The sequence below is a fragment of the Quercus lobata genome, chromosome 12 (genome assembly GCF_001633185.2).
Source record: "Quercus lobata isolate SW786 chromosome 12, ValleyOak3.0 Primary Assembly, whole genome shotgun sequence".
Lineage (NCBI taxonomy): Eukaryota > Viridiplantae > Streptophyta > Magnoliopsida > Fagales > Fagaceae > Quercus > Quercus lobata.
Window position 1 is genome coordinate 17,491,766 of NC_044915.1, and position 15,483 is coordinate 17,507,248.

Below are 15,483 nucleotides of genomic sequence, written 5' to 3' on the forward strand. Positions count from 1 at the left end.
GCAGGGTTGTCGGGCTCCGGTCGGGTCTGGACAGCCCTACTTTGACTAATATAATTCTAATTTTTGATTCATCAGTTTTTTTATTTTCCCCTCGATAAGTGTAAATGAGGTGATTCAATTCCGGAACTAATTTTTGATTATTACTTTTTAATTTATATACGCAGCACATTGCATAAATGTCAAGATATTTAAATTTAAAAAAAAATTGGTTTAGTGGCATGTAGTCAAGACTCAAGATTAACCAAAATGTACAATCTTTTAAATAAAAGATAATATATTTATAAATCGATAATTGGAGGGAGAGATTTGATTTACAATTCATATGTATATTAAAGAAAAAGCTACAATTGTACAAATATCAATAGAATTGAATGATAAAATGATTGGATTAAAAAAAGAATGAAAAATAATGAACAGAAATAAAACAAAACGAAATTACCTTAAATTATATAATTGAAACATGTTATGTAAGAGTAAGACTGATCTATTTTAATCAAAACTACAAATTATGGTAGATGAGTAAACATAAAAACAACCACAAACTTTAATCCAAATTTTTTGGGTCAGCATGGTAAATGAGTAAAGCAATTTAAGATAAATAACGGAGTTTAATTTCTTTTGAATATTTCAAAAAATAAATATTTTAGTCCTTGATCATGCGCATAATGTGTGTTAAAATATTATTTATTAGCTTACTATATTACATAACATTTTCTATTTATTTCAATGTTGATTAATACAATCAAATATCCTTTTTTTTTTTTATTATCTACAACATCAAATGATTTTTTTTAATAAATAAAAATAAAAGCTATTTATGCATATCTTATGCATTTACTTTGTTTCTATCGTTATACATGAAAAAAAAAATTCAAACATAACTCACACCCAAAAATAAAAGTTCAATTGTAATTTATAGGCAAAAAATGCTGAATAGACTATTTCCAGCAAAATATTAGGCGCATGGAATGCGTTCAAACTTATTTAGTTAGTTGGACTTTTTTTGAAAGTCGAGTTTGGCAAACTCGACTTTGGGCTGGAAAACAAACACTATAGTGGCATTTTTTTTAGTGGCGTAGACGCTGCTATAGGCACTAAAAAAACACCACTATAGTGTTTGCTTTTTAGCCCAAAGTCGAGTCTGCTAAACTCGACTTTCAAAAAGAGTCCAACTAACTAAATAAGTTTGAACGTATTTCATGCGCCTAATACTTTGTTGGAAATAGTCTATTTAGCAATTTTTTTTCTAATTTATATATATGAGAGATGCTACGTCTACAACATTTTTACAACATTTTCATAACAAATCATAGGTGGTTAGTTATTATTGGTTTAAATTTGAATCTAACACTAAGTTTACTTTTTTACCCTAATAATAACAATCAGTAATAACCTGCCACTTATAATTTGTTGTAAAAATGTTGTAGACATATTATTTCTCTTTATATATATATATATAAATTGATAGAAAGATGATTTAAATTATGAACATTTTTGTTGAAAATAACAAGAAGTGTCAAATGAGTAACGAGCTCTTGACTCAATTGTAAATGAGAGAGAGAGAGAGAGAGAGAGAGAGGGAGGGAGGGAGGGAGGGAGGGGGGAGTTGGACATGGGCTATTTGGTTCGGGTGGGCAATACTCGGTCAAAGTTGTAGTTAAAAAATAAAAACATTAAGGGCTGTTGGGTAACATTGTTCTATTAATATTATTTATATTTTTAAAAAATATATGTGGATAAAAAAATGTGTAATATTGTTTAAAAATTAAAAATATGTGTTTAAATACATTAATCAAACGGCTTTACTTTGTGTGTGTGTGTGATAGTCACGCGCAAGCAAGAGAGTGGAATAGCTAGCTATATTTAATCCATATTAACTTTCTACCTCGCGATTTGCAATGCGTTCCTGTAAGCTGTAATTTTCACTTTTATAAACAAACAACATTTCCAAATCCTCACACAGTTTACAATACGATACAATCTCTCTCTCTCTCTCTCTCTAATCTCTATATCAGAGCAAATGCGACCCCAAAACCAAAAGGGATAGCCCAAACCCACTCGGCCCTGGCCTTGCTCACCGTGGCCAGTGACCAAAATGGGCAAAGCCTCAAAGTGGTTTCGCGGCCTCCTTGGCCTCAACAAAAAGACAGACTCACACTCCCAAACTCCCAAACCTCCCAAAGAAAAACGAAGATGGAGCTTCGTTAAGTCATACAGAGAAAAAGACCACCACCACCACCACCAAACCAAACACAACAACGACCAAACAACAACAAAAGCAGAAGCCACCTCGTACGGAAAGGTGTCGGCCTCAGAGCACGAGGAGGATGCCAACAAGCACGCCATCGCCGTGGCTGCTGCTACTGCCGCAGCGGCAGAGGCGGCGGTTGCTGCGGCCCACGCGGCGGCCGCGGTGGTCAGACTCACCAGCAGCGGCAGGTGCGCCACCAACACCGCCGTGGCTTACGTTAGCGGAGGCGTCCCTGAAGAGTGGGCTGCACTCAAGATTCAAGCCGCTTTTCGAGGCAGCTTGGTTAGTACTCTCAACTCTCAACGCTCTCTCATCCCACTATTCCATTCTTCTATCCAATATTTTTCTTTTAAATAATTACAAATTTTACATAAAATAAGGGATAAGTTTTTTTTTTTTTTTTAATTATTAAAAAAGAGAGTTATTATAAGTAGTAGTACCGTACACTGATCTTTTGTCTTCAGAGCTGTGAATCTTTCAGTTAAGTGTTTAGTTTCATTTAATTGGCCGTTAATCTCGACGTAATTACGGGATTATCGCTCGGGATTTACAGTTATGGTTGAGAGCTTGACACGTGTCTCTCACACTCTCTGTGAAGATGAAAGGGGCGTTTCTAACTGAATACGAAACGTCCTGTTAATTAGAAATTTTGCAGAATATTCGTTTGATTACACTTGACTTTTCGCTACGTTTTTCACTAGTTCCTTCCTCCTGCAACTGTAAAGACCTGAGTTTCCACAAAAGGAAACCAATGATTCCTGCGACGTCGTTTCGTTTATACTGCCTTATCAGATCAGACTTCGTAAGTCGTAACTATCACGTGTATCTTCGTTTGGATCTGAGAGCGAGAGTGAAACAAATGATGTCTTCGTCATATCAAAATCACTGATTATGACTTTCACCCCTTGGGAGTGGGGAGGGTAAAATGTCAATTCCAAAACGGTGTCGTTTTCTTCCCTGTCTTTGTGATGATGCCCAATGTTATTCATTCCCATAATAATCATTTCTTCTATTCCTATTCCTTCAATGCCCAGCTGTTCTCTCCTGTCGTTTTGCTCAATACTACATTTTAGAATTGAGTCCCTGTACTTTTCACTTAATGCGTGTTGCTGGCTGTTGGTGCCTAAATTTATTACTAATTTTTAAAATTTTTTTTTTATCAGGTTGATAATAAATGTGGGTGAGAATGAGACTGATGGTGGTTATGGTTTTAAATTTGGGTTTTAACATGGAATTTTAGTTTTTGGTATTAATATTTTGGAAATAAATAAATCTGACATACCGTTATTTAAGTGCTTTGATGGGAAGGGACCACTTTGCCAATATCAAGAAATTTCTGTTTCCATATTTGTAGCTTGGGCAATTTGGTTGCAAACTTTGGATTTGTACTTTATAGTGTGAAACATCATGTTGAATTGTGATTAATATGTAGTATATGCTAGATTTCAGTGCTCACCGACACAATTGACATTATTTTCTTAGATTTTAATTGCTTGAAAGATAAGAAACAAATTGGAATGTGAATTTGTGCTTTGATTTTTTTTTTCCCACTTGTAGCTCAAATAAATTATGCAGGGGCATGTGCACTTAGTCTTTGTTTTATTAACTAATAAGTCTAGGTTCACACAATTTTTCATACATCTTGCTAAGGTGCTAAGTAATGATATTAAATTCTTCACAATATACAACTTCTACAACTACAAGCTATGACAAAGTGTGTAAAAAAGTGAGTAGCAGTTGGAATGAGAATGCCTTTTTTTTTTTTTTTTTTTAAATAATATTTTAAGGGCTCGATGACCAATATTTCAACTCTTTCCATTAAACTTTGGCATTGTGGGTGTTGTAGCCTTGTATGACGGTAGTTGGTAGGACCAAGAATTGTCCCTACCAGCAAAAGGTTTTTGTTTTAGAATGTGTTTTCTTAAGCCGTACAATAATTGTTTCTTAAGAGACTTGTTATGACTTTTTCCAAGTTAAGTTGGGTTTGTTGGGTTTTAAATGTTGTATTATAAAAGTCTAGACATCATGGTCACAGAATTTATCAACTTTTGTTTGACCCTTTAGGGTGTGGCTAGTGAGATGTCTTTGTCTTATTCATGTCATGTCAGACTTTTGGTTTTGAGAGACTGGCTTTTAATATGGTTTCCTTTAGGCGCTTGTTACATTTAAAATTATTAGTCGAAGATTTTTACTTGGCGCCCTAATTTTGGAAAATTGCCTTTCAATTTGAATGTCTTCAGTAAATGAAACAGTGTGGTCCTCACACTATATATCTCAGCTGTCACATGAGTGTAATAACTTTCTGGTCTTAATTGAACAATACGGGTTTGCCAATTTAAGCTGTCCTGACATTTTTGAAGCAAAAAGGTGATGTAACTAAATTTGTCTTAATGCAGTGGTACATTGTGTACCATAGCTTGATTATAATTTAATAATGCACTTATGATATTAATTGTGCACTTGATTGGTGCATAATCATGTGGTTCAGTGTTTGTCAAGTAATTTTTTTTTTTTTTGGGGTGTTTTTAAGGCTAGGAAGGCATTGAGGGCATTGAAAGGATTAGTGAAGCTTCAGGCATTGGTAAGAGGACACATTGAAAGGAAGCGAACAGCAGAGTGGTTACAGAGGATGCAAGCATTGTTGCGAGCACAGGCGCGAGCGCGTGCAGGACGGTCCCAGATTTCAGAGTCTTCACAGTCGAGTAGCAAGTCTTCTCACTTCCACCACACTGTAAGAAAAATTCAAGTTTCCCTCCAATTTGCAAATTTTTTGCAGCCTCTTTTGTGGGGTTCCTTGATAGGTTTCACACTTTAGGGAATGGACTTTTTCTTATTGCTCCATGCAACTTATCTTTATTTTTTTCATCGAGTGTATCAATATCGATATGTGACTTTAGTGAATTCGGTTTTTAGAATTATAAAATAATGACTAAAAGAGCAACCTGCAGAAGTTACTTTGAATGTGTTTCTTTAAAGGTGCACAATTTCAAGGTGTTTCTACAGATATAATATGCTTGGACTGGTTTTCTAAAGAAATAACACTTCGGAAATTTAGAGTTTTTTTTTAATAGTATTTCCTAACTAAAGTTAGGTGCTTTTTGCCTCTTTTTGAAATTCATTTGACGGAGCAAATTTTTTAGTTGTCTAGTTATTCTCATCTAATCTTGCCACTGCCTACATTGTCACAGTTATCCAATGAAAGATGGTGATTAGCAATTTATGTATTTTACCAATCATTGCTGCAGTCTAAAAATCTACACATATTTCCTGATAATCTTTCAGTATTGTAAAAAAAAATGTGACCAGAATCTCTTGTGACTGCTCTCTCCTATGGTATCTTATATTTGTATTTGCATCAATTATTCATGAGTGATGTATTCTATATACAGGGTCCAGCAACGCCTGAAAAATTTGAGCATGCCATCAGATGCAAGAGTACCAGATCAGATCAATCACCAATGCTCACGGTATTCCTCCTTTTGCTTTATTTTTTTCAATTCCAAACCCCATTAAATTTATCCTGCTGGCTTATGTTCCATCACTACAAATGCAGAGAAATGGCTCAAAATCAAACAGAAGGCTCATTGGCAATCAAGATGAAGCACGCATAAGTTGGAATAGGTCTGACAGTCGGAAGGACGGGTGTTCAACAAAGACGGGCACTACAGATGATGAAAAGAGTGATAAGATCCTTGAAATCGATAGTGGAAAACCCCACTTCACAACTAAACGCAAAAATGTCCTCCACTCTTCTCATCATGTTCTCGCTTCTGACCAATGTAGTCACAGCTTTACCACTTCAAAGGACTCAACTGCCCATCAAACAGTTCCTAGTCCATCTTCTTGTGAAGTCCAATCTTTAACCCCATTGAATTTCTCTCACGAAGTTGAGGACAGTCCTTTCTGCACTGCTGATAATAGCCCACAATTCTACTCTGCATCATCGAGAGGTGGAGTATCAAAAAGTAGTCCCTTCACTCCCACGAAGAGTGATGGCTCAAGAAGCTTCTTAAGTGGTTACTCAGACCACCCTAGCTACATGTCTTACACTGAATCTTCAAGGGCCAAGGTGAGATCTCTCAGTGCTCCTAAACAAAGGCCACATTATGAGAGGACTAGTTCGACAAAGAGGCATTCTGTTCATGGATTTGGTGAATCAAGATCGAGTGCACAAAGAATCTCTAACTTGCATGCAAACTTTGCGAATAAAGCCTACCCGGGATCTGGTCGCTTGGACAAGCTTGGGATGCCAGTGGGTTATAGATACTAATGTGTTTATACTGTTTTACATTTTTCGTCTATCATAGGTGCCTAATTATGTATTTAGGTTAATTTTAAACTAGGTATCAAGTCTAATCTACAAGATATGAACTACTTCATGTGTTTAGGTTAATTTTAATCTAACTGAATACTAAGATGACTAATGAGTATCTTAGTGCATGTGACTTTAACGAGCCGAGTAATTCTTAGGATAATGATTACTTGTCAAAGTAATGATAAAATCTTGTGTGCCTAATCCTGTCCTTTTTCCCTTAAGCTCCTTATGTGTATATTCTATAACGATCATTGTTTTGTTTTTATTGAGATTGCCTTTTGTTTTTCCAAGCCGACCATAGGAGTGTGCCGACAAAAGATCTAAATATGTTTTCCAAAAGCTTGTACTCTCTCTGTAAAAGTTCGTGCAGGATTGTTCAAATGACATGGATAAAAAAATAGGAAGTACAATACAAATGAAAAGGCGTTGTGGTGAAAGAATAAATAAATTGAAGGAATAAATTGAAGAAAGTCAATCAAGACGGCTATTGCTGTTGTGACTTGCGATCGAGTTGTACAATTTATGTGATATAGCCCACATGAAAGACCAGATAACAAGGAAAATTCTAAAATGTGGACTCTGAGATAGACATTGTCGGTGGTTTAGGTGGGTCTGCGGAGTGTGGACATACATGGCTCTTCTGACCTAACCAGTGCCGGTAGACTACGGTTCCTTATGGTCAATCTCTCTACATTTACAAATAGGCCACTTTTAGGATAGGGGAGCCCGTGTCTTTATGGATCTTGGTCAAATAGTTCAACTCAACTTCTCAATCCGCACCACTATTTAGTATTTACATGTACTAGGCTTCATTTCACGTGAGTAGAAACGATTTTATACACATTCAGCAAAAAAAATGAAACGACTTTATACACAACTAAAATATTCCCCTCTACAAATGCGTGGATCTCAATGACTACTTATAGTACATCTTCTTGGCTTTACCTTGCTTTATTTTTTTTAGAAATTATTTTATACAACTAATGCTTTTCATATTGCTGAAACTGAAGCAAAACATCTGCAGAAGCAATTGAAGAAAACGGCATCGTTTTCTGTCAAAGGAAAGAAGCAGCTACAGAGGAAAAGCAACGTCGTATTGTTAAATGAAACTTTAGTTGCTGGCACGTGATTCAGGCATTAGAAGAACACGTATTGTAATGTTATTTGTTTTCCCTTTAAGCTGTTAGATTACTTTCTGTTTTTAGTTAGTTAATTTTGCTTAATTCTCGCCTAATTTTCTGGGTTTGTGTAACTGATTGCTATGGTGTATAAATAGCAAATCAGTGTGTAAGATTAAGTAAGTTTTTCATTTACTTCGTAAATACAAGTTTTCCTTTCAGAGAATATCTCTTTCCTTCCAGAACTTTCTTTCTTGTTACATATAAATGTGTGGTATTTAAATCAGTGAGCCTTTGTCACATATAGGCTGCATGGGGTATTTGTCTCCACTTTGAGTTTGACGTATATTATTATTTATTCCATAGAATATGTCACCCAATTTTGGAAAACATTTTTAATATGTAAATAATTTCATTATTGATATTGTTTTGACAATGTTGATGACTTGATGGTTTGATGACTTTCTATCCCTTCCATGAGATTTGTAAATGGATTTGATCCCTCTTACACTTAATATAAAAGAAAAGTCTAGAGAGGAGAGACAAAAAAATTCACCGAATGCCTTTTACTATTTGTATTGTTGTGGAACACCCAAATGAACTAAGTGGTAAAAAGACTGAAACTTTATGTGCTTTTTTCCGTGTCTATAACAAAGCTATAACATAAAAGAAACTATCACTTAAACGTGAGTGGAAATTTTTTAGATTGTTGTGATTAAACATGGTCAAATCCTACAATTCTCCTTCAGACTCCTCTCCACTGCAAAGCCAAATACTCACGCAATTATAGAGCAAACTTCACACAAAATTAGTGTCCCACAACCTCATAGTATGGGCTTTCACACACACACACACACACACAAAAGATCATCTCCCCCCACTTTTAGAATCATTTTAACGATACTAAAAAAAAAGTAAAAAACGAACGTTGGTTTTATGTGGTTTTTTTTGTTGGAGAGGGATAAACAAACCAATAGATTTAAATGTTGCAAAACAGATGGCAAATCAAGGTGTCGTGGTGTAGTTGGTTATCACGTCAGTCTAACACACTGAAGGTCTCCGGTTCGAGTCCGGGCGACGCCAAGCTATTCTCATTTTATATCCGATTTCTATTTTTGTGCCATTCCCAGCTTTTGTATTGGACCCCTTTTGAAGAAGAGTAAAAGTGAATGGGCTCTTCTTCTTAAGCATAGACCAACAGTTTCACCCATTCCAAGCTGTGTATATTTGGACTCCTTTTGAAAAGTAAAGGTGAATGGGTTCTTCTTCTAAAGCAGTTCAACAGGCCCACCAATGGTATTAGATGCTAAGAGGGTGTTTGGTTTTAGCCAAAACTTTAACTCAAAACTCAGTTTTCATCACCCAATTCTTAAAATTGGTGAGTCCCACCTCAAGAAACTTTGTTTAGTTCAGTTTTTGTTTTCAATTTCTATAATCCAAAACTCAAAAAATTGAGTCAGAGTTACTAAAATTGAGAACAAGTTTTAGGAGTTTTTAAGTTATGGAAACTGAGATATTATGGCATTTTTGTAAAATTTTACAATTGTGCGGGACCTGCAATCATAACTTGTCTCAATTGAGTCAGACCACAACACACTCTCCCAACGACTCTCACATCTTTTTTTCTTTTCATTACTATAGTCTTTACTTGACAAACCCAAACCTCACCCACCAAATTTACATTTCATTTCTTTTTCACCTTCCTCCACTCAGTCCTTTGAACATTTCTTCTTTTGTATTTGATGAGTGATGAGAATTGAATTTAGAGGTTGAGTAATGAGAATTGAGTTTTGAGTTATCTTTAAACCAAACATAGCCTATGGCAACCTAAGGATGCCATGGTACTAGTATTGGATCAATCAAACACATTCTTGTATGCAAGTTAGGCCATACACCCTGCTCCTGGAATAGTATCAAAATGGTGCATAGTAACACAACAATGTAGCTCTTACTTTGGTGCACCACTCACCATGTTCCCCCATAGCTCAAATGGTTCAAATTCTGATGTTCATTAGTTTTTCTCATCCCCCCTCCCTCTCTCTCTTGAAAAGTTTTCATCCACGCAACGTGATTTTAATACTATTAATCATCAATTATGTGTTGCTTTCCACCATGGAAACTAGAAATATAATAGAACTAGCGTAAAAGAAGAGGGCAAACAAACATGCGTAGTGCCCTACGCTTCCGGAAAGTTTCGACTCAGACAGAGTTTATGAATACATAGCTTGCTTTTAAAAAATAAATAATAATAAAATAACATTTACTTTTTGGTTGTTTAAGATTCCTTACACGCAAAGAGGAAAGAGGAAAATGAATGATAGTAAGAACTGCAAGAAGAGGCCAAACATGTTCTGTCATATAAAATAAGTCACATTCATGTGCAGCTCCCTTGAATCATTTGGAGCGGTGGGATTTTTTGTCCCATAAGAATAGAACTAAGGGTCTAATAAGAGGGTGGGTTAAGGCGCTGGTCCATTGCATCAGTGTATTGGACCTGATACTAAGCCTAATTCCCAATAAAATACACAAACAACAGTGCTGATGGTCATAATTCTTTCTTCAAAAGTTGTGTCTGTTTCATGGAAAATCTCTTATCTTATTCCCATTTGTTTAAAGATATTTCTTTTCTGAGCTATTTCTGGACAAATTCATGCAAATCACATGAAAATTTTACAAAAAATCAGCCAATTTTAATTATAAATATTTCCAGGGAAAAACCTTCTCCAATAAAACAAATAAATCCTTAGACACAAGGGGGGATTTTTGGAGAGAGAGAGAGAGAGAGAGAGAGAGAGAGAGAAATAAAACATATTGACATAAGAACAAATATAAAATACAAAACCCAATCGTTTGTGTATAATAATAGAAAGACTTCCTGTACTAGGTAACACTACTTTCTTCATGTCCAAAGAAATCTATGTATATTCATGTACATGAGTGAAAACATCCCAATGAAAAAAAGAACTAAAAAATAATAGTTGGAGGAAGAAAAAGAACCAGAATATGACAAGGTATGGAAAGTTAAGATAGGTGGCAAAAGTCCATTAGTTATCACAGTGCCATTTCGAGGTAGGCACACAGCTAAGATAATGGCACCAGCTGCAGTGATCGTTTCCATTCTCTCCTCTAAACAGCATCACCAATCCCACAGTAAATCTGCAATTTTCAAAGATAGTATGAATTAGTTTTCTCATAGAATTGCATCATGTGTGTTGCTTTTTTACTATAAAACTCCTAATTCAAACAATCCAAGAGGGGTATAAGAAAAAAAAGGTTAAAGACTCGTATACGACTTAGATTTCACTCCATTAAGACAAGTCAATATACGTGTGGCTAAGGATGCTGGAGACGCCTAGGGGGATTTTGTGGAAATAACATACTCTCTTGTGTTCTGAAGAACATTTGAGTACAGTGTCTTTCAGGACACCATCCAAGTGTTGGGTATAATCATTCCTAGGAGCCCAAGAATGACTACTTGTTTTCCAATAGTCCCTTAATTTTTTAAGGTCAAATATTTTCCCCATTCCTTTAAAGGTTATTTCATCCAAATTACCATACCCCAATGAAGACCCAGGAAACACAACAGAAGGCAAAATGGACAAATCCCATGCGCTGTTAATCCCATATGCTAAATTAGAAACTGGTGTGATAAACTTACCCAGCAATCAGTAACACCACGGAAACTACCCAGAGAACATATTGGTAAGACTTGTACTTAGAATGGACACGAGAACCAGCTGGAAGATACTGGCTTTCCATCCACCCAATCTGAGGTCGAATTAGCAAAACAAAGCCGAGGAGAAGTCCTGTCAAGAATCCTCCAATATGGGCAAAGTTATCAACATGAGGAAGAATTCCAACCGCCAAGTTAATGACAACGATAACTATAAGGGTGAACAGTGCTGCAGCCTACAGGAGAACAAAGAAGAGGCAAAAGTTAGAAATCGAAAAAAAAATTCCATAAAGAATAGGACACGCAATATAAAATGAAAAAGAATCATTCAAACAGTAAAGCCTCTCCAACTACTGAATTCAATTTTAAATTCTTTCACCAAAATTTTCTCTCAGTCCACAGTCTCTGCCCAGGTCTCATTGACTCACTATCACGAATAAGGAGGCTATTCATCCCAACTACTACTGAAAAATATTGTATAAACATCATAATCTTTGCACTTGCAAATATTATTGTTCAGTGGTGAAAGCCTCATTATTAGATGCAACTATGAAAGACATGAGGCAATCAATCCTAATGCTAGGTATGGACCGATAATAATAACAACAGTGACAACAAGAACAACCAAGAGCTAGCAACAAACCTTATTGCTATAAATGGTCCAATTGGTTAAGAGCTCTGATAACATTGCACCAAGAAGGCCAAACAAAGCACCAGAGGCACCAACAGAGATACTTTTTTGAATGAAGAGGCAAGATAATACGCTCCCACCAAATCCTGATAACAGATAGAGTAACCCAACTCGCACTGCAAGAAAATAGCCAAAATTTATGTTAGAATGCTTGAAAATCAGAACAGAATTTAAAAACCAATAAAGTGCATAAACAAGAGCTTCATAAAGGGGTGAACTAAGGTTCGTGGTCTGTAGATGACTGCATATGATAATCATCTATGGGAATACAATTTTTGAATACATTTTTTTTTTTTTAATGTTTTTTAGAGCATTTGGATGCACAGAATTTATATTGTCATTGATAAAAGATACTCATACAGAAAAGGAAGATCCAAGTGTAAATATATTAATCTTTTGATATGCTACTGATGACCAATACAAATAGATGAATGATTTCAGCTTTACAGTGAACACAATGACAGCTTTTATAACCACATAAAAACATTTGGATAATCCAAACTCTTTAATCTTGAAAGAACCCTATTTTAATTAACCTAATAATGAATCTATAGATTAACCTCTTTTTCAAAATTGCACTAGTTTGATGTAGTTACACATTTAAATTCAAGCCACAGTGGAAAGCATGACATACCAAAACCAAATTGCTGTTCTAGGCGGATCCCAATGAAGACCAAGCTCAACATGTTTGCAAGCAGGTGAATAATACCGGCATGCAACCAGATACAACTGACAAGTCTCCATCCTTGATGTTGGTACACTACCTTTTGCCAGTCCAAAGCTCCTAATTTTTCCAATCTGCACAGTTGGAGTATAATATAAATTAAGATATCACCATAACTACACTTTTTTTTATATGTAATCACCAAATTGAGAGAGGAATGAAATGAATTGTACTTCCAAGCTCAAGCAATTCAAATCCAACCAATAACAGCATACTGCATAAATGTGTATTAATATGATCATGACGTATGGCTCCAAATAACAGCATGATTTTACTTGATTTGCCAAGAGAAAAACAGTAATGATAACTATAAGTATAAATGATGCAACTAAGACTTACTTAAAAGAAGTGTTCCCATATCTATGTCTTGCTTTTAATTAATCTATACTATTATTAAAAGAGTAGCGTGTGTTAGTCTCATTATTTGATTTGTCAAAAATGTCCTTACTAAGAAATTAAAACCAAAAAGGACAAAATTTAAAGAACAAGTTAAAATTGTCAAGGTAAAAGCATAAATAAAAATCCTTAAATTAGGTAAAGCGGGGAAAAAAAATTGGGATAGTGGAGAGGTTATACTTTTAAAATTTAACCATCTACAACTACAAATATAATGGAACATGAGTTAACAACAGTTAAGGTAATTAGACAAAATAGAATTTTACTTTAATAAAATTTTTTTTTTTTTTAAAAAGAAAAGACTTTCGAACATGTGGGAGCATTTGTGAAGAGGGTTTTCTTCCCCCCCCCCCCCCCCCTCAAAGTATCTAATAAAGACTTGCTTCCCACCGCATCTTTTAGCACAAATTAGACCAGACAATAACTGATTCCTGCTAGAACCCACTTTTGTATTATGATTCTTATCACAGTGAATGATGACTCATTTTATCCAAAAAGGTAGTCCACAAGAACAGGAAACCAAAAAGACTAGCAGATAAAATAAATCAAATAAATGGATGACATATCATTAAAGACTACAGACGAAACTAGAAAGATAACAAAGTATCCACAGTTAATGACTCATTTAATTTTAGGATGGGATTTCACATCCATTAATTAAACCAACTCAAATCTGCTGAAGATAACAATTTTGACCCACAAACCATGTTGAAAAAATGACGAACAAGGATCACTTTCATGTATCTGAAAATCTAAAGCTCCAGTCTCTTCCCAAATTAACTTAGATAATATGGAAGCACCAATTAAAGTTACAAAAGCAAACCAGGAAAAAGAAAATTTAGTGCTAACAAATCCAGAAATCTCTCATGCTTCACCAAAAGATCACTCCCTCTAATTGCCACAAGCAAAAAAGCATATACTAGACCTTCATTAATCATTAGAGGAATATTCTGGATTCCAGGAAAAAAATTGAGGAATTTTCTAGTGTTTGAACAGTGATACAGATAGCTAAATTGTTCAATTCTCTTTGATGAAATCACAGATAACTCATCCGTCATGTTGATACACAGTGGCTTATATTATCCTATAATCCCAGCTAACCATGATTTGGGGCTGTCAAAGAGCTAAGATTAAATTGGCCCAACACAAACTAGCTGATCCATCAATAGAATTTTCACCCCCTAACAGAATGGAAACAATCAGAAACCAACCTCCCTAATGCAAATAATTCTTCAGAAGCCCAATCACTAAAACCAGATCACAAGAGAGAAAGCAGACATTGAGAATTGGTAATGAATTCAAAATTCAACCATACAGATTAAATCTCATCCACCAAATTTATAATTCCACACGTCTAACCTCAAGTAGAACGATTCACAATCCAAAAATAAACACAAACCAAATCAAAAACAAGAAATTTCTGCATAAACAACTACTAACTCCCAAAAATCCCAAACTAATAACCATCAAAGAAAACCACAACATCTCCAAAAAAAACCCACAAGCCCAACAATCCTAATCAATAAAAAAGAACCCCAACCAAAAAATCAAATCCAACCCACTTCAAAAGGCAAACAAAAAAGCACAGAAAACAAATAAAAACCGAGACTTGGGGGGCAACAAAGCAGAGAAAACTCACGTAGCAGAAGAGGGACCAAAGAGAGGGTTATCATGGAGAGGCTGGAAAGAAAGCCTGCCAAGAAACTTGGCCACGCAAGCCTCGTTCAAATTGGGATTGTCTTTGGGGCAGTTGTTGATGTACATGACCACAACGAAGACAGCAACATTGGCCACCACAAACAAAGGAATCAACCATGAAGTCCATTCATTGTCCGAGGTTTCAACATCGAAATTTTCCCGGTTGTACCTTCCGTTTTTTACTCCTCCTCGCTCAATATCAGAGCTAGCCATTCTTTTGTTTCAATCTCACAACAAATCTCTCTGTTTTTTTTTTTTGGTTATGTGGGTGTGTGTGAGTTAAATACAATAATACGGGAGTTCGAAAGTTTCAGTCTTTTCAGAGACACAGAGGTTGTTTATTTATATTATGGAGACAGAGAGAGAGAGAGATTGAGAAGTACTGGAGTCTAGGGAGTAGGGACTAGTAAATAGAATGAAAAATACAGAAAAAAGAGGTTTTTTTTTTTTTTTTATTTATTTTTTTTATGCGAAGAGAAGGAGGACTTTGTTTGTGTCTCTTTCAGATTTAACCGTTGTTGTTTTGCACTGTAACTCTTTTTGCTCTCTCCGACTCTTTCTGTGTCTGATTCCGTGGGGCTTGCCTTCTTGGCTGTTTGACTGCGTTGCTCGTTTTT

General features: G+C 35.4%; 2 protein-coding genes and 1 non-coding gene across 3 annotated transcripts; 2 read left to right on the forward strand and 1 right to left on the reverse strand.

The window, feature by feature from the left end:
* The first annotated feature begins 1,955 nt into the window (after positions 1-1,955).
* On the forward strand, positions 1,956-6,831 carry LOC115970044 (protein IQ-DOMAIN 14). Its single transcript, XM_031089705.1, has 4 exons — positions 1,956-2,533; positions 4,782-4,982; positions 5,641-5,718; positions 5,805-6,831. The coding sequence occupies exons 1-4, from the start codon at positions 2,096-2,098 to the stop codon at positions 6,519-6,521; spliced, it is 1,434 nt and encodes a 477-aa protein (XP_030945565.1). The 5' UTR covers positions 1,956-2,095; the 3' UTR covers positions 6,522-6,831.
* Positions 6,832-8,693: 1,862 nt separating this feature from the next.
* Positions 8,694-8,767, forward strand: TRNAV-AAC. Its single transcript has one exon. It is a non-coding gene; the product is annotated as a tRNA-Val (tRNA).
* A 1,710-nt stretch (positions 8,768-10,477) lies between these two features.
* On the reverse strand, positions 10,478-15,279 carry LOC115970045 (RHOMBOID-like protein 2). The gene is made up of 5 exons (XM_031089706.1): positions 14,808-15,279; positions 12,683-12,846; positions 12,001-12,164; positions 11,343-11,593; positions 10,478-10,840 (listed from the first exon to the last, which is right to left on the reverse strand). Exons 1-5 carry the CDS (start codon positions 15,077-15,079, stop codon positions 10,729-10,731), a joined length of 963 nt encoding a protein of 320 aa, XP_030945566.1. The 5' UTR covers positions 15,080-15,279; the 3' UTR covers positions 10,478-10,728.
* Positions 15,280-15,483: the final 204 nt, after the last annotated feature.

Excerpts from the sequence above, each read along its gene's own strand:
- LOC115970044 (XM_031089705.1), top strand. The coding sequence starts at position 2,096 with ATGGGCAAAGCCTCAAAGTGGTTTCGCGGCCTCCTTGGCCTCAACAAA. Across the intron at positions 2,534-4,781 it reads CCGCTTTTCGAGGCAGCTTG|GCTAGGAAGGCATTGAGGGC; the intron begins GTTAGTACTCTC and ends GGTGTTTTTAAG. Across the intron at positions 5,719-5,804 it reads ATCAATCACCAATGCTCACG|AGAAATGGCTCAAAATCAAA; the intron begins GTATTCCTCCTT and ends CTACAAATGCAG.
- LOC115970045 (XM_031089706.1), bottom strand. The coding sequence starts at position 15,079 with ATGGCTAGCTCTGATATTGAGCGAGGAGGAGTAAAAAACGGAAGGTAC. Across the intron at positions 12,847-14,807 it reads TTTGGTCCCTCTTCTGCTAC|ATTGGAAAAATTAGGAGCTT; the intron begins GTGAGTTTTCTC and ends CCAACTGTGCAG. Across the intron at positions 11,594-12,000 it reads GGACCATTTATAGCAATAAG|GCTGCAGCACTGTTCACCCT; the intron begins GTTTGTTGCTAG and ends GTTCTCCTGTAG.